The sequence below is a fragment of the Coptis chinensis genome, chromosome 4 (assembly GCF_015680905.1).
Source record: "Coptis chinensis isolate HL-2020 chromosome 4, ASM1568090v1, whole genome shotgun sequence".
NCBI classification, from domain to species: domain Eukaryota; kingdom Viridiplantae; phylum Streptophyta; class Magnoliopsida; order Ranunculales; family Ranunculaceae; genus Coptis; species Coptis chinensis.
The window spans coordinates 40,911,889-40,936,539 of NC_141459.1; the positions used below are offsets into that span (position 1 = coordinate 40,911,889).

Below are 24,651 nucleotides of genomic sequence, written 5' to 3' on the forward strand. Positions count from 1 at the left end.
AAGAGGCTACAGCTAGTTCATCTATGTTTTGCAGACGATGTGATGCTTTTTTGCAAAGGCGAAGCTACTTCTATATATGGAGTGAAGGAGACCCTCGAGTCCTTCTCTGCGCTCACAGGACTCAAGCTCAATATAAGTAAAACTACCCTTCTCACTGGTAGTATAAGCCCCTCTTCAAGTACTACTTTGGCAGGAATCTTGGGTGTGAAGCTAGTCACTCCCCCAATCAAGTATCTGGGGTTACCTTTAACAGCATCTAGGTTAGGTGTACAAGATTGTTTGCCATTAGTAGAGATGATTACAACAAGAATTTCAAACTGGAAGAACATTTTCTTGACTCTTGCAGGAAGGCTACAACTGATACACTTAGTACTAACATCATTTCATAACTACTGGGCAAAGACATTCATCTTGCCTATGGGGGTCATGGACAAGGTGTCCAAGATTACTAATAGGTTCCTGTGGGCTGGTCCTTCTATGGAGAAAAAGATACACAAAGCAAGCCATAGTACTATAAGATATAGTAAGAGTGAAGGAGGACTGAATATAGTGGATCCTAAAGTGTGGAATGTGGCAGCATATTGTGGTCTGATTTATAAGATTACAAGTAAAGATGAAACTCTGTGGGTCAAGTGGATGTGGGAGTACCAGGTGAGAGGCAAAGAGTTCTGGAAAATGAAAATTCCTTCAGATTGTTCTTGGGTGTGGAGATCAATTCTCAAGCACAGGAAAGAAGCTGTCAAGTTCATTAAGTATGTGATAGTAAATGGTGAGACTACAAGCCTTTGGCACCAACCTTGGTGTTCAAAGCAGCTATTGTTAATGAATCCAGAAGCTAAGAGGTTGCTACAATTGCCTGATGAAGCAAAAGCGTCCGAACTGATCAGTGATAGGCAATGGAATAGTAGAGTACATGATCTTCCAAATGGAGAGCTCAAGAATGCTATTTTGGGTACAGAGATACAGGACATGCTGGAACAAGACTTCATAGTGTGGATGAAACTCCTACGGACAATTCTCTACAAAAATCTGCATACATGACACTCAAGAAAATCGAGAAAAAAGTTAAGTGGTATCGACTTGTGCGGGGAAACTTACGGTCCCAAAGCACTCCTTTATAGCATGGCAACTGTTTAGTGGCGACCTCTCCCACTCGGGATAGGCTTATAAAGAAAAATATTCTTCACCATTCACAATGTTGCCCTCGTGCATGCGGAAAGGGAGAACTCTCACCACCTATTCTTTGATTAGCGATACACTAAAGTAATATGGGCTGAAATCAAAAGAAAGCTTGGCCTCAATCCGATGGTGATGGAATCAAATCAAGAGTGGTACTACATTATGAGAGAGACAAGAACAAACTCAACAGGAGCAGAGATCATTAGAGCTATGACATGTGCAACAATATCTGACATTTGGAATGAGAGAAATAGCCGCAGATTCAGAGGAAAGAAACACCAAGCTAATCAGGTAGCTGGTGATGTGATGAAAAAAATGAAACTCTACCTACAACAAGTTCTCAAGAGTGTTACTGAAACAAACAAAACAAGAAGAATGTTGGACTGCTTGGGTTTGCAACCTGGATGGACTCAACAAACTATGACTCAATGTCAATGGCAGAAGCCTTTAACCACAATGCTCAACCCCGATGGTACAATGCAACCACAAAGCACAGGATATAGAGGACTGATCAGAGACAAGGATGGTAATGTTCTGATGACATATAATGGGAGCTCTAACAAGAGGTCCATTCTATTCCAGGAACTACTAGGCATTCTGGAAGGACTAAGAGCAGCAGAGATGATAGGCATAGACCGAATTGAGATAAATTCAGATTCACTGAGGGCTGTCAGTATCATCAATGGAGCAGAAACTAGTCCTTGGTTCTGTAGAAATGTGTGCGGCCATCAGAAAGCAGATGTCAAAGTTCCAGAAGGTAGAGACAAGTCATATATTCAGAGAAACGAATCGAGCAGCTGACTTCCTTGCCAAGTCATGTAATATGAGTGATCAAACAATTATCTATAGTATAGGACCTTACCCTAAGCTCCTAAGTAAAATATTAGCTGATGATGCTAATGGAGTTGTATACTACAGATATTGAAATAGTGCAGGTCGAGGTCTGCCTAATCTCTAACTGATTAAAAAAAAAAAAAATAGAAATGGTTTTCTCCTATCTACCCCACCAGAACGCATACCGACCTGAATTAATTGATTACTTATGGTTACTTGTCAAACTTGGGAGCGTTTTGGGAGTTTGACAAAGTTCACTTTGGCGTTGTCTACAATTAATATTCGTGTCCTACCAGTTCATAAAAATGAAAGGAAGAGTCGTTCTTTTAAAAATCTTCAGTCCTTCTACTCATATATTCAGAACATTGTGCTTTTTCTTACTAATTGAACCAATGCTTCAATGGTAAAGTTTGAAGATTGTAGGGAGAGTCGGAGAACTAATTAGCAAAATTTTGGAAGCCCAGTTCAACGGTGAATTCTAGGGAACTTTTTTTTTTTCGATAATTGAACAATCAACATATATCACTTGCATTATGTGTATGATGATGATCATCATCACATTTCTGATTTCCGGTTATTGGATCGAATCAAAGCATTGAGGATCAACAATTGATATACTGATAAATGTTAACGAAAGTCATATATAACTTCTACATCTGTCACTGACCATTTACTGGTTGGCCGGTGGGGCGGTGGGGGTCAAGAGTCAAGACTAAAGACCTATAGTCATGTACTCATGCTGATAAGCAATACTACAAAATGGTCAGCATTGATTATCAATAAAATCATATTCTATTGTCCGCACATGTACGACTGAATATACAATTCATTCACTCATATGCCGCCAGAGAACTAAAAAAAAAAGTGATCACGTTTCTTTGTTTGTCGCACCATATTTTGTTAACGTTCACCTTGTCACGTACCATGTTCTCAACCTTAATTTCGATTTGTTTACTAAATTAGTTTCTCTGCTCTCTCAGTGAGGTCTTTTGTTCTTTCTTCCTTCTCCCTAGAAACAAGAGAGACCATTTTAATTTGCCCTCAAATCAGTTGAAAAGTCAAATGCCGTTCGATTGCGCTTGAGATTTTAGTTAGATCTCTCACTCTATCAGGGGATCTCATGCCACGCAAGACAGAAAATCTAGTAAGGTCACTGATTTCAACGGCTAGTTAGAAACGAGCTATTAACTTCAGTCGTACATTTTCGAGTATGATGAAGTTGCCAACATTCGATTGTTAACAGGTGGGACCCGTGTGAAACGGTCATATACATGGGACCCGTTAATCTGTCGCTAATTGCCTCATCATAAGGAAGTGGTTCGTTGGACGTTTGCAGCAAAATTTGATACTCTTTATTTTCTATGGCCCACAAGCTTCGTGGGTGTTGATATATAGCTGAAACTATATCAGGCAATTGATTTCAGACCTGGAGAAAGAAAATTAAGCAATGGGATAAATGATTTTATGTTCGTTTAACTGTTTGAGAAACGGTAGATCAAATTTGCTGATCTTCATACCTAACAAAATTTCCCTAATCTTAAACATTTTCTAGTATCAGACAAGCACGTGGCCCCACAACACCTCCTCGATCTACACAACTTAATTCTCTCACCTCCATTAACCCACAAACCCCTCTTTCTACACCCACCCTCTCCACTTTCTACTTTCTCGAAGCGTCTATAAAAACACAGCCCCATACTCAAAACTCACTTTTCATCTCATCTTTAAAGCTCTGAAGTTTCTCTTGTATTCAGAGCATGACTTCTTTCAACTACATTACTTCCTTCTTCTTATTTCTCACAATCTTCTCTCTTTCAGGTAAAAACTCAATCTTTGGTTCTTTTCTCTGTTTTCTTTCTTCTGTTTTGCATTTCTTGTTTCTTGAACTTTCTTTTATGTTTTTGCAGATGCAGGTTTCATTGGTATTAACTATGGTCGTATAGCAAACGACCTACCATCACCAACAAGCGTAGTGCAACTACTCAAAACACAAGGAATCAACAAAGTGAAACTCTACGACACAGAACCAACAGTACTCAAAGCTCTTTCTGGTTCAAACATAAGTGTTGTTGTTGCATTACCGAATGAGTTACTTTCCAATGCTTCACAATCCCAATCATTTGCTAACGACTGGGTTAAAAATAACATCTTAGCTTATTACCCATCAACTCAAATAGAAACCATTGCTGTTGGTAACGAAGTATTTGTTGATCCTAATAATACGACTATGTTTCTAGTACCAGCCATGAAAAACATTCATTCAGCACTTGTTAATTCAAGTCTTGATTCCAATATCAAAATTTCTTCACCCATTGCTTTAAGTTGTTTGGCATCTTCATACCCATCTTCTTCCGGGTCATTTAAACCCGAATTGATCCAACCCGTTATTACACCCATGTTGGATTTCCTTCGTTCATCCGGGTCTTACCTTATGGTTAATGCTTACCCGTATTTCGCTTATGAAGGAAATGCTGACGTCATTTCTTTAGATTATGCTTTGTTTAGAGAGAATTCGGGTCAAGTGGATTCGGGTAATGGGTTGAAGTATGTTAGTTTAATGGATGCCCAATTAGATGCTGTGTATGCTGCCATGTCAGCTTTGAAGTATGATGATTTGAAGATGGTGGTGAGTGAAACGGGTTGGCCTTCAAAGGGTGACGAGAGTGAAACCGGTGCTGGTCAAGATAATGCTGCAGCTTATAACGGAAACTTGGTGCGTAGAGTTCTAACTGGTGGTGGGACCCCTTTGAGACCTAAACAAGATCTCGAGGTCTATCTCTTTGCTTTGTTTAATGAGAATCAGAAAACTGGGCCCACTTCAGAGAAGAATTATGGACTGTTTTACCCTAGTGAGCAGAAAGTTTATAATATTCCTTTGACTGTGGCCGGTTTGGCTGGTTGGAACGGTGGTAAGACTCAGTCAACGCCTACGCCTTCGCCTTCGCCTTCGCCAGTCAATAATAGTGGTGGTGATGGTGGTGGTACTGTTTCGACTAGTGGGGTTGGTCATACTTGGTGTGTGGCTAATGGGAAGTTAGGAGTGAAAAAATTGCAAACTGGACTTGATTATGCTTGTGGTGAAGGTGGTGCTGATTGCAGTCAGATTCAACCTGGTGCGACATGTTACGACCCTAATACAATTGAGGCTCATGCTACTTTTGCTTTCAATAGCTATTATCAGAAGAAGAACCGTGCTATGGGGACTTGCGATTTTGGTGGGGCCGCTTTTGTTGTCACTCAAGCACCCAGTAAGTATCTTTGCTTGGTTTAAACTTCATGGTAATTTGTGCTTTATTGGTAAAGTCATGTTTATTTGCTGAATGACATAATTAAGCTAATTAGGTAGGCTAATTTACAATTTGTTTATGAGTTTGGTGAAACTCCATATTTGCTAATCTGTGCTGATAGGAATTTTTAGAGTAACGGACTCATCTATGTATCCCATTTATTAATTCATGCCTTAGTTAAACTAATGAGATTTATCATTAACTGCATAAATTATTGCCAGTTTTTAGTTTCTGCGGAAATATCAATTTTACACAAACACAACTTAGTTGAAGCTTAAATCAGTTTACGTTATGTCATACTTGGTTTTCCTATTCTTATGTTTGTTTACTTGCACATAGCTGGTATCTGTTCATAAGGGTTTGTTATGCTTCATATTTGGTGATTTCATCTGATAGTCCTAGTTTTGTGGTGAACTCATCTTGTCGGATACACGTACACAATATGTAATCGTTCATGACATAATTCAAAAAATGAAAAATATAAAAGAAAGTCAGATTTATTAATGATGGTTTTCTGATTTTTCTTTTTACTGCATTGCACCAGTTCAGTATATAATCTGAACATGATGCCGACTGCAGTTCACACATCTTTTGTGATATTTTTTTGTTATAAGCATGGATCAAAGTTCAAACACAGACCATGGTTTGTAACAGTATTTGACTTGTGCAGACTAATATTGCAGAGATGCATACTAATATTTTGCGTGTTAAACTCAAATAAAGCAATGGTGCATTTGCGGAAAAGCTGTGAGCTTAGAGAGTCTTAGACTTCTTGACAATTTCAGATAAATGGGACTACAAATGAACTTTTGAAGAAGAATATGCATTCATTCATCATTTGAAATTGTCTTAAATGTACATATTTTATTTCATAAGAAATCTTGAGCCAGTAAATGCTTGCCTTGTCAGATCTTGGTAAGTTGTTTTTGAGTCCTTTTCCTTAGCCATTTTATGGATCTTCTCCACTTGTTTTTTGCCTTGCTGAAAGAGCCTTTTGTCTTGCAGAGTTTGGGAAATGCCAGCTTTCTCCAGGAAACTGAAGACTCAAATCTCTGGTGGTTGAAGTGGGAACGACTAATTATAGTTATTTCTAGTAGTTTAGGGTTTTTGGATCTTATATATTGTTTTCATTCTACAGACTACAGAGTAGGTTTGCCTTTATTCACTTTTCTTCCTCGGATACACTTTGTTCTAAGAGAAGTAGTTGGAGTTGTTCTTTCACATTTATTGGATTGCTATGTAATTAAATCCCATATCTAATTTATTCATTTTATAGTAAGTGAAGTTGCATTTGCTCATGAACATACATCATCTTATCTAATTTATTCGGAGTTGTGAATCGTGATTTGCTAACACTATGTTTGGGCTTTCCTGGCCTCCTGGGTGATGCATGAGATATCTTTTTTGTTGGATTAGTTTACTCTGCTTTTCTAATGGTTTGATAAGCACAAGTAGCATCGTGTTCTAGTTCGTATTGCAGTTACATTACCAGCTTATATATATTACCAGATTATATATATTGGTTTGGTTAGGGTGACATCTTTATTGTACATCATATCAAAAAGTGCATTTCAACAATGAATTAGTGTATGATTTTTTGTAGATATAATCTACTCTTTATAGATTAGATTTCTACAAAAAATTAACACACTAATTTTTTGTAGAGATTTAATCCATGAAGAGTAGATTATATCTACAAAAAATCATACATTGTTGAAATGCACTTTTTGATAGGATGTACAATAAGAATGTCACAGTTAGGATGTCATCTAATTGAGTAATACATGTGCTGCTTAGCCACGAAATAGTCGACTATATTTATGTCAATGTAGATAAAGGTCCACACCGCTGGGTTAGTTAAAAGAAGCTGTGTGGTCTAATCAAGCCATTGGCTTGGTGCAGTTTGAATCCCACCAAGTGTTAGATGAGATTTTTTTTTTGTGTAATTATGTGATGGGCCTTTGGACTATGAACGAGGAGCGCAAACAAGTCTGCATGGACAAAGTGGAGGTGGTTGGGTCTACTCAAAATGGCACATCGGCAAGAGCCTTCGGACTAAGTTTCCTTCGGGGTTGATGAACTTTCGGACAATGAACGCCTTTGGGGCTAGGGTCCTTCAATGTAACCCTCTAAATATTTCAAAAAACAAACAAACAAACTTTTAATACTTTTACAAAACGAATGTGTGTGACAATTTAAACTTGACTGGCTCGGATTGAATGCCTTACGTATTCTTGAACTAACAGAGCGATAGGTCTTTTGGCTAAGACCTCGAGTGTAACTGGGTCACTCAATATCTGTTTTTGCTGGAATAGTAGTCGACCACTGGAGCCTGGCTAGATTTTAAGACTTGCTGAAGCTCCACGGGCTGGGCTACCAAAATTTTCTAATACTAGTTGTAGTAGTTACTAGTGATATATAGATACTCACTAAGATTCACTGAGATTGGATTGTGGTTTGAATGAAGATGGATTGAATTCAAGAATCAAGATGAAGTAAATTGAAGCTTTTTATTGAATAACAATGGTGGGTTTACTATCGCTCTGTTTTCTCTCTTTCTCTCTCCAGTTTACAACAATTTTTCATAGAATGAATCTCTTTCTACCCATCCAGTCTTTATATAGTGTCTTCAATTAGATTTGACCCAATCAAATCATGACGCGTGTCCATTATCTTTATCTTTATTTTTCCGCTCAATACCTACAAATGTTTGAAATATCCCAAGATTTGAAATATCAAATAAAATACCTAGAGGCACAATATTTGCTCACTACATCACTCCCTCTCGAAATTTTGAAATTTCACTTCAAATTTTAACTTTTCGAGAAACCGTTATATCAAAATAATGATTTTTATATCTGGGCTCGGATAACAACCCGATCCAAGCTAAGTATAAAAGTTTGAACAAACCATTTCACCTTCCCTCACCTTTTCAACTTCTTAATCATCTGTTCTTCTCGAGACAAGCAAACTTTTGTAAGCTGTAAGGTAAGCTCTTTACTTCTTGCACTTTACTTGTTAAACTAAAACGCACATTATCATATAATATTTAAAAGAAATAAATCTGACAGTTTAGGGCTTTGAAGATTTTTAAACTTGAAGATTGTAAATCTGTGTATTTTTGTATTATATAAAGTAGAGAACACTGTATTATTCTTTAAAATGCTCAAAAGTTTGCATCTTTGTATCACTAATATGGTCTGTGTGTATAACCTTCTGTATGTTGTTTTACATATCGAATGTAGTCATTATCGATACTTATGATATCTCAAAATGTATTATTGACATTGAATGTACCGACTGAAAACCCCATTATCGATACTTCTGATATCTCAAACTGTATTATTGATGATGTGTTATATATATATATATATATATATTAAATTGACGATACTAAAAATACCTATGTCGTCACTCAAGCTTTGAAATATCAAATAAAATGCCTAGAGGCATGATATTTGCCACTATATCGCCCCCTCTCGAAATTTTGAAATTTCACTTCAACTTTTAACTTTTCGAGAAACCGTTATATCAAAATAATGATTTTTACATCTGGACCCGGATAACAACCCGACCCAAACTTCAAGTATAAGAGTTTGAACAAACCATTTCGCCTTCCCTCACCTTTTCAACTTTTTACATACGCTATCTAGAAAAGACGAGAAACAAATATACTCCCTTCGACTTCGTCCTTGTAATCATCTGTTCTTCTCCAGACAAACAAACTTTTGTAAGCTGTAAGGTAAGCTTTTTACTTCTTGTACTTGTTAAACTAAAACCCACATTATCATATAATATTTGAAAGAAATAAATCCGACAGTTTAGGGCTTTGAAGATTTTTAAACTTGAAGATTGTAAATCTGTGTATTTTTGTGTTATATAAAGTAGAGAACATTGTATTATTCTTTAAAATGCTCAAAAGTTTGCATCTTTATATCACTAATATGGTCTGTGTGTATAACCTTTTGTATGTTGTTTTACACATCGAATGTAGCGACTGAAAACCCCATTATCGATACTTCTGATATCTCAAACTGTATTATTGACATCGAATGTATCGATTGAAAACCCCATTATCGATACTTCTGATATCTCAAACTGTATTATTGACGATGTGCTATATATATATATATATATTAAATTGACGATACTAAAAATACCTTTGTCGTCACTCAAGCTTTGAAATATCAAATAAAATGCCTAGAGGCACGATATTTACCCACTATATCGTCCTCTCTCGAAATTTTGAAATTTCACTTCAAATTTTAACTTTTCGAGAAACCGTTATATCAAAATAATGATTTTTATATCTGGGCCAAGATAACAACCCGACCCAAGTGATAAAACGTTAATTTCACGTTTTGGTTTTACTAAAGTTCGATAGTCCACAGTCCGAAGTCTGAAGACCAAAGTCCAAAGTCCAAAGTCCGTTAGTCATTCGTTTAGTCAAGTTACCTTACTCACGTGGGTTTGGTAGGATAGGTCGAGTAAGGGATCGTCCATACCTTAGGGCTCGGCAAGGTTTACAACTGGATTGACAACTGTTGGTGAGTAAGGTTTTAGGTTATTTAGTTGGTTTAAGTAAATTAACGATAATACAAGTAATGTAAATTAATAACGATGATTTCGACATAAATAAACAGAGATGGGGAAACAGTGAAAGGGTTAATCGTACTCATGCAAGAATTATTTTCAACAGTTTATACTACCACATCACTACAACTCTAATCTGTCTCGAGTTCATAGACAAACCCGAGACGACGTCGAGTATCGATCCCTAGTGATATGCACGCATCTCTGAGCGTATCTCACTAACATAAGGAGTTGAACTAATATTTCATCTCTAGAATATCATTTCAGCTCCTGGTTCGATTATACATCAGATGGACAAATCAAAGAGTTGTCTGACACCATAGAGTTGTGCGCGAGATATTTTGGGTCTCTCGCGAGACTGTTCTGAAGCATCAGCACTCCAAACTTGTATAATCTCAATCATTTTGGGACCGGATGTCTAATCTACACCTAATTCCTAAGTAGTGATTCTAGAACATTGGAGTGTCAATCCGTATTCTCACACGAGCATCATAACCCTCCCCCTGATGGGGGGGGGGGGGAGTTTAGCTCATGGCCATTGGATGATTAATTGAACTTTCTGTATACAATAAATAAATAAATACAGAATAGAAATTAAACTTGAAAAGAAATGACTTCTATTAAGAAAGAAGACTTACAGTACTGAAGCTGCTGGAAGGGAAAATGACGGAATGTAAACTTCGTACTGGAATGAAAGCTACATACTATATCTAAAACTAAACTAAAAACGGGAAAGTAAAAGCTGAAGAAGTGAAGACTGAAGACCCCTCAGATATATATAGCTTGGTCCATCTCCTGAAGCCTTTTAATTTCATTTCGTCCTTTTCTTTATTTTGTTTTTTTCCTTGTTTGTATTCCTTCCAAAGTTTTGTTTACGAAACAAAACTTGCAATTAATGTTTTGTTCTTTAGCCAATTCAATTCAAACATTGAATTGATACGTGTCTTTTCCTTTTGCAAGGTGGCACAAAATTATGACCATCACTTGCCACCTGTCTATGCTGACTCATCATGCCTTTTGGGCCCGAGAGTGAGTCCATGTGGTGTGTCCAGTGGCGGCGCTGATTTTGGCAATTTCAGAACTTTTTGTCTTTGCGTAGAGTTCGTTGCCCTGGTTGCTCTGGCAATTCCCTAGCCGAAGTCGGCGTCTAGGTTTGAAAGATGTGAGCTTCGAAAGTTTGCTGCTTCTTTACATGTGGACCCGTTCTACACTGGTTTTGTTCCTTTGGAAACTTCGGCTTTAGTCAGGCTTTGTTGGGCTTCACTAGGGCTGAGTGGTGATAACCCGTAAAAACTCGACTAGATTATTCTAACCTTATTCTTACAGTATCACTTATTTATTTCCTACTCTCACATATATATTCATGCAATATATAGAGTATGGAATCGTTCCACTCCTAAACTAGCAAGACATAAATGAATTCAATTAATAAAACACAAGGAACCAATGGTGAGAACAATGAGAGTAGTGTTGTGATTTATTTAAACTAAAACTAATTATAAATTAAACTAATTTAACTAAGCAATTAAAAGGTGAATTTAATGAATTGGAAGAACATAGAAGGGGGAGATTCCACCATGCAATTCGATTGGCTATTAGTTAGTCATCGAATCGAATATTGATCCCTAGTGAATACCAAGTCCTCTCGAATCAAGGTTCCACTAGCATGAGAGTTTAGCTCCACCACAAATCTCTTTGATGGTGGCTCTAAACTCTAGTTCATCATTATGAGGTTTATCTCTAAACACTCATAAACAATGATTCAAATACTTAATCTAAAACAAGAAATGAAACTAATTAATGGAATGGAAACTAATTAATTAACTAATTCAAAACTCAAAAACTAGATCTAGAAGCTATTCTTTAATGGCTACTTTCTAACCTAAGCTAATTGATACTTAAGAGCTAAGTCTTGTGTGTGAAAATGGAGGAGACCAGATCCACAATTTCGTGCATGGGCTGAGGGTCCATGTTTTGAGCCGGAAAATCGAGCCCAAAGCCCAATTTCTTCAGTCCACTTTTCAGCTGGCTTTGACTTCAATAGGCTTTACGTCCACTTTTGCTCCTCTGATTGGGTCATAGTTTAGACCATTGGAAAGCTCTTTCCGATCCGGTTGTTTTGACATAAGGTACGCCCAATTCCGAGGCCTGAATCCAAAGATACGATCTTTGGAAGTTCTGCTAACTTTTGTGTGCTGTTTCTTCCCACGTTTACTCTGACTTTTCAGCTTCTGACCGGGCTTTACAAATGCTTTTTCTCGTTGAATCTTGACCTTTAATCACAGAACTTCTTAGCAACCAACCCTTTCTCCTTTATATTGCCAAAGTGGCACATTTCTACACATAATTGACTCCAATGCCTGAAATACATAAAAGTACGTAATTAGCATTAACTCTTACTTATTACTCGCATAATTGGTCTAAAAGTATTATTGTTAAGGGGTTAAAACTACAGTTTTGGGCTCTTATCAAACCACCCCCAAACAACATTTTGGTTGTCCTCAAGCAAATATGAGAAATTAGCATAAGTGACAAAAAATGGAGTTCTAACTAATCTCGTTTCGCCAAGTGCGATTGCATTGACCATATGCAACAAGGCCTTAAACCACTAGGAATTCCCTAGTGGACGAGTTATAGCCTCGTGAGAGTTTTCCAGTGAATGTACTCACAAACTTCATCTATACTACAACGACTCAGAAATAAAACTATTGTTTCCTTATTTACGTCTTAATTATTTATACATCTCACTAGCAATGAATACAGAATAATCAAGTCGAAACCTAAGCTAATATATGCATAATAACCAATAATCTACGAATAAACATATATACAATGAGTAATACTATGAGATGAACTAGCAGGTCCGTTTCTGAAAACTCAGAATAACGTCCTTAAGTAGGTCCTCACATCAATGTCAAGATAAAAACCACTCTAATTTTTCCGCTCAAGTTTCGCTACTCCAGTGTGCAGTGGGCACACTTTACCTTACAATCTCAATGACATAAAAGGAAGTCGGAGTCGATCAAACACATCTGCCACTTCCTATCACACTAACATATTCCTAATTGAGTTAGAGGTCTTTATTAGGTGTTGCGGGGATTAGGAGATGATTTAAGAAGGAAGGAAATAGATATTTAAAGAGGACAAGTCTGAGATAATAGCCTTCATATTATGTAACTAGAGAAAACCTTGTTCTTTACTTTTGCTTCTACACTTTGTTTCCATCCTTAGCCATATATTTTTTTCTTTTTCTTTGGCTTTTGACTCCTTGATTCTATTTTTGGAGTTCTAACTCTTTATTTATTATTATTATTATTATTTTTTATTTGGATAGAAACTTACTTTTCTCATCTGAAACGACTAACGAATTCTTGATTTCAAAGGTTCTTATATTTTCTATTCTTCATCTCTATTTTCAGACTTATTCAAAGAATTGGGTAGGTTGATTTTTTTATTTTTTTTTTTTTGTAACAGGGTAAAGGATTTGTGGTTTATGAAAGGCTCAAGAAAGTCTCAGAGGGGTGACTAGCAGAAAATAATTCATAGGTTTGAATTTCTGGCTATATCGATCCAAAGAGGGCCTAAATTCTCGTTAGGATATGGTATAGTAATTAAGCAAGTGGACGTGTGATTTCTCTATCCGGATTTTACTTCTCCTTTGTGTCATTTCTCAAATGTTCACTCATATAAGGTTTTAGGTTATATTCTCACAGGATTTGTAGAATAAGTACTCTAGCTTAGATTTCAGAAACTTACTGCCGACAATCATAAATACTCATGTAACATATTAATAGATAGATGCAAGGATTATTACCTACATATTAGCCTAAGTTTCTAAAAACTATTCTATTGCAAAAGCTACGTGAGACTTCTAGATTATTGAGAGCATAGAGAAAGAAAACAATACCAATATTCCTAAGTGTATAACATACTTTTTATTTATATTTTTAAAATTTTTGAATTTTTTAACTAGAAAACAAGTGCATATTATACATATCTATATGCTAACAGATGCCTTAATTATATGTGTTTCTATGCCCCCCCCCCCAAACAAGAAGCATGCTTTGTCCTCAAAGTATTTAAATAAATAGGTTAGAGGAATAACATTGAAACGCGTGAAATTCTGGAGCATCTGCAAAATAAGGTTAAACATACTAATATAGAAAAGAAAAACTGACGCAACTCTATAAGAGTTCCACCCGTTATGGGGTTAATGAGAACTAAATTGCTTGGGACATAAGCAGACACTAACTGAAATAAAAACTAATCGTAACTCCCGTTTAAGCATTTTCCTCATTTCCCTCTCCAAAGAGAGGAGGTTCCTTCGCATCCTGCCATGCCATGATAATTTGCTAGGTTTCACGCCACTTATCGTCTACTATAGCTAACCTGTCAAGCGCCACTTGGTTGGATGGGGTGTAAGGCACAACCTGATGAGGTTGTATTCTCCACCCTTGCCAAGTCATTACATGGAACGATCGAATAATATAATTGGTGGGTCTCACAATGTCGACCCTAACCCAATCCGTGAAATGGGCCCAAAAAATAGGGAAGAAACATAGCATTATACGGCAAATTAAAACAGGCATAAGAAGGTACTCATGCCTCATGCTATGGGCTCGGGCTAAACTAGACATTAGGGTCTGGGGAATATCATAGAGTGTACGTCCCCCAGCTAAAGCAAGGAAAATATCACAAGTTTCGTCATTCACAGAAGAATAACGCCATTCCCCTCTAATGTTTAGCATGATCCAAAACATAACAGTGCCCACGTTCATAGACATGCTACCAAGGGCGACGTTATAATCCCCTTGGTCCTCTATCCTAAAGATTCCCACCCTGTAATGCTCATGCAAATCATCATAGTTATACATGTACATATTATCTACCAAATAGGCCCATGAGTCTTGTATTTCGGCCGGCATAGCAAGTCTAAGCACAAAGGCTATCAAGAACCTGGAAATTTCCATTGGTTCATCCCCGATGGTGATGGAGAACACTTGTTCTCCATCTGGTCTATCAAAGAACTTACAATTATCATAAAAATATGATGTAAGTGCGGGAGATAAAGTTCATCAGGACTTACCAATAGTGTCTCCCACCTTGCTAGAATGATCACTTCGCGAAACCACGCACTATAGGTGTCACTTTGGAACAAGTTTTAAAAAGACTGTTCCGGTATAATACGAGGGAATGTCATCCCCAATAAACTCGCTGGAATAGCTGCGAAGGATCCTGGAACAACCCACAAAAAATTGGAATTTTTCTTGCCCACGGGGTTCTGGGCGCGGGGTGCGCCTTGGTGATTTTCGAGTTCCAGGCACTTGGGCGCAGGGCGCGCTCACTTTGTGCCTGGGATGGGCGCGGGTCGCGCTCAGGTTGAAAACTGGAATTCCAGTGTTCTGGGCGCAGGTCGTGCTCAGCTCAGGGCTTGGTAGGGCGCGGGTCGTGCTCTGATGAAATTCTGTCAGAGAGTGCCTAGGGCGCAGGCATGCTCCGAGCTGCTGATAGTGCTAAAATGGATAAGAAGATGGGAATCGTGGGAGTGAGAGGTGAGAGATGAAAGTGAGGTGTAGTGTGGGTTGTGATTGTAGAATGAATGAAGTTTTTATAGGTTTTAAGTTGTTAAAACGAATCGGGAAGTTACCAAAAAGTTTTAAGGCAATTGCCGGAAACAAAACATTTCCAAAACCGAAAATTATTCCGAAACAAACCTAATATCTTTTAGGTTGAATTTAGGATAGAAACTGCCTAATTCATCGAGATTTCATCCTATCACAATATCTATTCATAGTGATGCCCATATCGGCAATATTCTCAACCCTCACTCCAACACCAATTCTAAACCGGAGGATCATATCAAAAATCATGCTAGAATACATAATACCACCCCTAAACAATTCGGGAAGGTGGGATTAATGATAAAAACAATGCACAATTTAAAAAGAACAAGATTATATTAAAACGGAAATTCAATCAACATTTAACAACCAAATTCAAAATTAAATATGAAATTCATAAATTAACATCCGAACTAAAATAAAAAACAAATACAAAACAACATCAACTTATAATATTCCTAAACCACTCGCTCCTTGTAGTGGAAGGGACATGGGAAGGTGATGTCTCCTGAGCTCCTGATGGGCTAGAGCCATCCGTCCTGCGGTGACGACGCTTGTGCCTCGCCGACTGCTCCTCAAAAGAAGCCCCCCTGGGGTGGAATGCGTGCAAGCATATCGTCTCGGAACTTGCGCTGAGCTTCCATCTTGGCCCTCGTCTATTCCCACCGCTCATCCTCGCGCTGGGCACGAGTCTCAAAGTTATGATGCATGGTAGCCTGCGAGTTCGGAGGTCTTCACAAATAGTATTGAGAGAACGCATGCCACGATGAATCACAGCCATGCGTTCTGCATCCGACCTACACCTCTCCAAGGTATCAGCATCAAAACATGCCGTGTCCTCCTCATCCTCTGAGTCATCCTCCTCGACTACCCTCTCTTTAGGCAACCTCCAAACTCTCTGGAGACACTCCGTATAAATAAGAGGATTTCAGTGCTTTTTCAGGCAAATCCTATCAGAAGTCGGAGTCGCTCTCAAGGTCATCATGATCTTGGTTATCAAAATAGGGAGAGGTGCAATACTCTTTCCAACTCCCCTAATCATGTTACCCAAAAACTCCAAAATACAGAACTCGTACTTCTGCTCTTGGAGTATCCATAGAATGTGAAGGTAGTTCAGACTGATGTCACTGACTTTTTCCTTTCCTATGACATTCCTACCAATCCACTGAGCTACAGTCAACTAGTTGGTTCTGAGAGACGACTGGCGAACACAATGCGAGCTCGCATTGTACTTCCTTTCCGAAATAGTCACGTTCATCAAAGGCTCGACCCAAGTAAATTGGGAATCCTGTAGTGTGTCATCAAGATGGCGTCTAGGCGGAATGCCTAAAATCTCAGCTAACAACCCAGTAGATACTTCTCTCCTCCGCCCAGCCACCTTAACAAAAATCCTATTTCCATCTAACTCCCTCGTCCTATAAAACTGTCGGACCAAATCTTCATGGTAAAAATCCTCTGTTGAGTACCACAAACCACTCCAATCTCTCCTATAAAATATGTAGAAAGGAGTTGTAAAGCAAGACTTTTTGACATACCACAAACTCTTTGCGCAAGATTTGCTTATCATGAACACGTTTCATGTTAGCTTTATAATCCTTTGCAAGATCATAAGAATCGCTACGGATTTCTTCAAGCTCATTCAATTGCAACTTGCGCTTGACACCCGCCTCATCGACATTGAAGTTAAGGCTTTTTATAGCCCACATAGCACGGTGCTCTAATTCAACGGGCAAATGACAAGGTTTCCCAAATACAAGTCTAAAGGGAGACATACCTATAGGAGTTTTGAAAGCCATTCTATATGCCCATAAGGCATCAGATAGACGCTTTGACCAGTCTTTCCTATAAGGATTTACAGTTGTTTCTAATATCTTTTTGATTTCCCTATTAGAAACTTCTACTTGTCCGCTAGTTTGTGGATGATACGGAGTTGCGACTTTATGTGTAACTCCATACTTTTTCACTAGAGATGCAACAACTCTTTTGCAAAAATGTGTTCCACCATCACTAATAATGGCTTTGGGAATGCCAAATCGAAAGAAAATATATTCTTTAACAAAAAACACAACTGTCTTATGGTGGCAAGCCATGACCTCTATCCATTTAGCCACGTAGTCCACGGCGACTAGAATATAAATGAAACCGTGGGAAACTGGAAAGGGACCCATGAAATCAATGCCCCATACGTCAAAAATTTCTACCATCAATATTGGATTCAATGGCATCATATTACGCTTTGTGATTCGCCCAAGTTGTTGGCAACAAATGCACGTCTTGCAATGCACTTGGGCATCTTTAAAGAGAGTAGGCCAATAAAACCCACATTGAAGAATTTTAGCAGCTATTTTCATACCACTAAAATGGCCACCACACTCTTTGTCATGGCAGAATGAGAGTACCTCATTATATTCCCATTGGGGAATACAACGACGAATACTCTGATCCGCACAATACTTGAAAAGGTAGGGCTCATCCCAGTAGTATAGCTTAACTCTGGCCAAGAAATTCTTACATTCATTTCTTGACCAATCATAAGGAATAACATCAGATGCTAAATAATTCACAATGTCAGCATACCATGGTGCAGAAAAAATAGCATATAAATGCTCATTAGGAAAAAAGTCCGGTATGGAGTCAGAATCACTATTATCGTCGTTTGTAAGTCTAGATAAGTGGTCGGCAACTACGTTTTCGACCCCTCGTTTATCCTTTATTTCTAATGTGAATTCTTGCAGGAGAAGAATCCATCAAATCAATCTCTACTTAACATCCTTCTTAGCGAGAAGGTACCTAAGGGCTGCATGGTCCGTGTAAACTAGAGTCTTAGAACTAACCAAATAAGGACGAAACTTATCTAAAGCATAAACGACAGCTAAGAATCCTTTTTCAGTAGTTGTATAATTCCTTTGAGCATCGTTTAGAGTTTTATTAGCATAATAAATAACGGTGGATTTATTATCTAGTTTCTATCCCAAGATAGCACCAACTGCATAATCACTAGCATCACACATGAGTTCGAAAGGTTTAGACGAATTGGGAGGCTGTATAATGGGTGTAGAAGTTAAAGCGACTTTTAAAGTTTCAAAAGCCTGTTTACAGTTAAAATTAAAATCAAAGATGGCCTCCTTTAAAAGCAGATAGTTAAGGGTCTAGCTATTTTCGAAAAATCTTTGATAAAACGCCTATAAAAACCTGCATGGCCTAGAAAGGCTCTAATATCACGGACAGTCCGTGGTATAGGTAGAGTCGCTATCTTATCTAGTTTGGCCTTATCTACTTCGATTCCATCACTAGATACGATGTGACCTAGTACTATGCCTTTTTTAACCATGAAGTGACATTTTTCCCAATTTAAAATGAGACTCTTCTCTTCATATCGTGTTAAAACTTTAGACATGTTAGATAGGCATTCAGTGAAAGAGTCTCCATAGATAGAAAAATCATCCATGAACACTTCCATGAAATGCTCTACCATGTCACTAAATATATGAAGCATACACCGCTGGAAGGTACTAGGAGCATTACAAAGGCCAAAAGGCATTCGTTTATAGGCGTATGTTCCAAAAGGACATGTGAAGGTAGTCTTTTTTTGGTCATCAATATCAATAATAATTTGGAAATAGCCAGAGTAGCCATCCGAAAAACAATAAAAAGCATGACCAGCTAGAAGTTTAAGCATCTGATCTGTAAAGGGTAAAGCAAAATGATCCTTTCGTGTCATGGCATTTAAACGTCTGTAATCAATACATATTCTCCATTTCATAGGGCCATGCGTGGCAATATATTCACCCTTGGCATTACGTACCATGGTAATCCTTGATTTCTTTGGAACTACATGAATGAGACTTACCCATTCGCTATCAGAGATTGGGTATATGATACCCGCATCGAGTAACCGTAATACCTCTTTCCTGACCATTTCTTTCATGGCAGGGTTTAAACGATGCTGAGGTTCACGGGAAGTCTTTGCGTTATCCTCTAAATGGATACGATGGGTGCACACATTAGGGTCAATTCCCTTAATGTCGGCTAGGGACTAACCAATCGCAGAACGATGTTCCCTAATCACTCTGATCAACCATGTCTCTTCCTCCTTAGATAACAGAGAAGATATAATTACCGGATGACTACCATCCGGATCAAGTTGAATATACTTTAAATCAGGAGGAAGAAGTTTAAGTACCGGGGAGGAAGGAATATCGATAAATGCTTCTGGAGGGTCCTCATCTTGAGTAATAAATACTTGCTTAGGCAGCAGGTCTTCAAACTCTATATATGGAGCAACCGAAGGGTCTACGATTTGTGTAGACTCGAAGATGGTGTTAACTTCCTCTATGTAGGAGTCATCGACAAAATCTGAACTTCCAAATGAAAGGAATTTATGCATATGGTTTTCTGGAAATGTGTTATTAAAGTAATCTTGAGCTAAGCTCTCGATCATGCTAACCTCTCCATCTATAGATGAATCTAGTAACTGTTTCATCATTTTAAAAACATTTGCCTCAATCGAAAGATGTCCAAAAGACAAGGACATCGACCCATCACGACAGTTTATAAGCGTGTTGGCAGTCGCCAAGAAGGGACGCCCTAAGATGATCGGAATAGAGTCGTTAGCGACTTCGGTATCGAGTATAACAAAATCAGTAGGATAGTAGAAATCCTGGACCTTAACAAGCACATTTTCAACCACACCCTTAGGGTACTTAATAGATCGATCCGCTAATTGCAATGTCATTTTAGTAGGTTGCATCTCTTGTAGACCTATTTGTTTGTATAGATAATACGGGAGTAAGTTAACACTCGCCCCCAGGTCTAGTAAAGCGGTCGTTGTGTGAGAATCTCCTAAGGTGCATTGTACAGTAGGAGTACCAGGGTCCTTGTACTTAATGATTCCATTGTGTTCCATTAAAGTTGGAAACTGTTCAGTTAAAAAGGCGTCTTTAGGAATATTTGTCTTACGCCTTTTAGTGCACAACTCTTTGAGAAACTTAGCATGGTGAGATATTTTTTTAATTGCGTCCAGAAAAGGTAAGTTTATCGTTAGATTTTTAAAAACTTCCCTAATCTCGTCGAAGTTTGTATCCCTTTTTAACATAGCTAATTTTTGGGGAAACGGTGGTTTCTCTCTATATTTAGCGTATGGATCAACTGGATGTCTAACCTGATAGGGTTATATACTAAAAGCATTACTTTTGTATTAACTCTAATTCTTTATTTTTTGAATGAGAATCATATGGGCAAATGTTTTGCATATTATATATGTTCTTAGTTATATGCATGTGTCTAATACTTTATGTTGTAGATGATATGGTGTGGACACACAGAAGATCATATCATCAGTACCTTATAAAGTATAAGTAATCGTTTACAACCTAGATGGATTTGGACAAACCATTGGTACAGTTGTAGTATAATCTGGTATTAGTCTATCTTGACTATAGGATTACACTAGTACACTTTGTGTGTATTGAATAGGACCAAGTGAGGTTGTTTCTCCTTATATTGACTATATAAGAGAACAAACGCCTCTGTTATTAGGGATGCTTGTCCTCCTAATCCGGATATAATAACGGGCACTACGTGCATTGTACATTACTTTAAATCATCAATGAGTGAGATTCATTGGTGAATCAACAAACTCGATAGATTGGGTAATGACATTGTATGTAAGGTGTGCTGTTGATTATAGAAGGAATCCGTGTCCCGCAAGAAGTCGGGTTGATGATGTCCCCTTGAGGAGCTCAAAAAGATTGTCATGTAAACCCTGCAGGTGGATTTATTCCGACATGACAATGAGCTTGAGTGTTACTACTCAAGGACATAAGAAGTTGATTAATGTAGTTGTCAGTAACTTGACTTAATCAACGGACATTCGATATCTTAAACACGGGGAGATCAACGAGCATATAATATGGAGCCCATAAACGCTGACACGTAATTTGGGATTAGAGCGGTAGTGCAACAATGGTCTTTAATAGAATAAGCCATTTGTTGACGGACTTGGGCTGTGTGTTTGGGGCGAACATGGGAAGCCCAAGCCCGTCAGGAGGCCCAACCCTAATTTCTCCTCATGGTCCATGTTGTATCCTATAAATAAAATTCTCTTTCTCTCTGGTCGAAATTCACTATTCACTGGTTCTGAAAAAGAGGCAAGAAAAGTAGATCTGAATTCGTTTATGATCTTGAGAGAAAGAAGGGGATTGGTAGATCGTTGTCCACACAACGTCCAATCTATTCTAAAAGAATACAACAAAAGATCAAGAGGTTGATTGTTGATTTTGGATTTGATAAAGCTTGGATTCTCAGAGTTATGTAAATCTGATTCAAAGGTATGTTTTCCAATCACAAATCGTGGACACCCATTGATTCCACTGCGTGTGGTGTTCGCAGTTTGTAGAAATATTTGCATTCTGAATAACGGTTCCTACATAACCTTTACTTTCTGTTTCTTAGCTTGTGGTTTAACTGGTACCTCTACAGGAGTAGGCTTTTCAGTTTCTATTATGGTATCTAGTACAATCTCCAGTGTAGGGGCAATGCTAAAGGCAACTAAGATGGCAGCGACGCCATTTGATAATAGTATTCATGTATTCCCGCCTGTCACGTGGGTGACCCGGGTTCGATCCCCAGTAGCGGCGCCATTTGATAATAGTAAAATTGATAGTTTTACTAATGAATAAAGCGATGAAACTCTAAACGTAAGTAAAACTAAAACTCAACTATACTCGTGATTATCAAAGATTTCTACTCTCGATACTATTGAAGTAGAGTTGGAATAGAAGATTCGTTCCACTCCTAGTTCTTTAGCATTCAAGTTTCCTACGACTATCAATTCCACCAAAGTCAATGAGAGAATTATGAATTATACTACAAAATGCTACGGAATACTAAGGTTTGAATCTAGAATAAGAATTAGGGGGGAATTGAATCCACCTTGAATCCAACTTAAGAACTAGCATAGATTGTTGTAATCCAATTCTTACGTTCTTACGGTAAGAATTGTTCGTTCTAATCCCTAATTATACATGACATCTCTACCAATTCATAACTAGCATGTGAGGAAGTCCACCCATTCTCATGGCGAATCAACTCTCTTCTAGAGTGGAATAGACTCTTACAACGATTCTACATTACACAATCAAGTTTTCATCAAGGCTTCATAAAACCCCTCTAATGGAGGTTTAGCCTTGATTTATCAAACTATCATTTCCAATTGAATTAAAACTAGACATCATATAAAGATTCTAACTTTACTAAATTCAACTAAACAATAATTGAAATCTAAATTAACAACTAAGAATTCATTGAATAACAAGAATTGAAATTAGATCTAAACAATTTTAAATAACAAAATCGAATTTAACAAGAACTAACTATTTTATTTATCTAATCAATGATAAACAATGATTCAAATACTTAATCTAAAACAAGGAATGAAACTAATTAATGGAATGAAAACTAATTAATTAACTAATTTGAAACTCAAAAACTAGATCTAGAAGCTATTATTTAATGGCTACTTTCTAACCTAAGCTAATTGATACTTAAGAGCTAAGTCTTGTGTGCGGAAATAGAGGAGACCAGATCCACAATTTCGTGCATGGGTTGAGGGTCCATGTTTTGGGCCAGAAAATCGAGCCCAATGCCTAATTTCTTCAGTCCACATGCCTCTTTTCAGTTGGTTTTGAATTCAATAGGCTTTTCATCCGTTTTTTCTCCTCTGATTGGGTCAAGGTCTAGACCATTGGAAATCTCTTTTCGAGCCGGTCGTTTTGACATAAGGTATGCCCAATTCCGAGGCCTGAGTCCAAAGATGCAATCTTTGGAAGTTCTACTGACTTTTGTGTGCTGTTTCTGCCCGCGTTAACTCTGACTTTTCAGCTTCTGACCAGGCTTTACAAAGGAATTTTCTCCTTGAATCTTGGCCTTTAATCATAGAACTTCTTAGCAACCAACCCTTGCTCCTTTATATTGCCAAAGTGGCACATTTCTGCACATAATTGACTCTAATGCCTGAAATACATAAAAGCACGTAATTAGCATTACCTCTTATTTATTACTCGTATAATTGGTCTAAAAGTATTATTGTTAAGGGGTTAAAACTACAGTTTTGGGCTCTTATCAACTCCTAAACTAGCAAGACATAAATGAATTTAATTAATCAAACAAAAGGAACCAATGGTGAGAACAATGAGAGTAGTGTTGTGATTTATTTAAACTAAAACTAATTATAAATTAAACTACTTTAACTAAGCAATTAAAAATTAAATTTAATGAATTGGAAGAACGTAGAGAGGGGAAATTCCACTTTGCAATTCAATTGGCTATTAGTTAGTCATCGAATCGAATATTGATCCCTAGTGAATACCAAGTCCTTTTGAACCAAGGTTCCATTAGCATGAGAGTTTAGCTCCACCACAAATCTTTTTGATGGTGTCTCTAAACTCTAGTTCATCATTATGAAGTTTATCTCTAAACACTCATAATAATGAACTTGAAATTCTATTCTAAATAATAACTATTCTAACAAGCAATCATCCTCACATGACTTCTTTAACCTCCTCTAATAGAGGTTTTAGCCTTGCTTCATTGGATGAACAATATCAAAACAATAAGATGAAGACATTAAATTAAAGAGACAATAATTGAATATTAAACTAAGGGTTTTTATTGAAGGATTTAATGGAGGCTACAAACTAAATTATTCTAACCCAAAAAGGAGAGAGAGAGAACCGTAATTTATTCTAAACTAATGAGGGAGTAGCCAATCTTTGTTTTAGCCTTAACCTTCTTTATATAGGAGAGGGTTAGGTTACAATTTCGTGCATGGGCTTTTAGGTTAGGTTATGAACCCATAAATCAAGTCCATAACCCAATTGGTTAAATCAAAGACTTTTAATTCTGGTCGTGTTGCTGTAGCACACGATTTCACTAATTTATACTGCTCTGATCGAGTTAAGATTTGGACCATTGGAAAGAGCATTCCGAGCTGGTCGTTTTGACATAAGGTAGGACCAACTCCAAGGTCTGAGTCCTAAGATACGGCCTTCAGAAGTTTTGCTGACTTTTGTGCGATGTTTCTGCCTGCGTTGACTTTGACTTTTCAGCTTTGACTGGGATTTAAAAAGGCTTTTTCT

The 24,651-nt window shown here is 37.6% G+C and overlaps 1 protein-coding gene across 3 annotated transcripts; it reads left to right on the forward strand.

Annotated features, from left to right (window-relative positions):
* Nucleotides 1-3,396: 3,396 nt before the first annotated feature.
* LOC147503516 (glucan endo-1,3-beta-glucosidase 12-like) lies at nucleotides 3,397-6,579 on the forward strand. Of its 3 annotated transcripts, none has more exons than XR_015192753.1 (4): nucleotides 3,435-3,831; nucleotides 3,921-5,261; nucleotides 5,971-6,215; nucleotides 6,306-6,579. XR_015192753.1 is itself a non-coding variant. In XM_086556821.1 (3 exons), the coding sequence occupies exons 1-3, from the start codon at nucleotides 3,771-3,773 to the stop codon at nucleotides 6,338-6,340; spliced, it is 1,437 nt and encodes a 478-aa protein (XP_086412947.1). In that variant the 5' UTR covers nucleotides 3,397-3,770; the 3' UTR covers nucleotides 6,341-6,579. The 3 variants fall into 3 exon arrangements, 1 of the variants encoding a protein (XP_086412947.1); XR_015192752.1 differs by having other exon boundaries at nucleotides 5,984-6,215; XM_086556821.1 differs by lacking the exon at nucleotides 5,971-6,215 and having other exon boundaries at nucleotides 3,397-3,831.
* The last annotated feature ends 18,072 nt before the right edge of the window (nucleotides 6,580-24,651 follow it).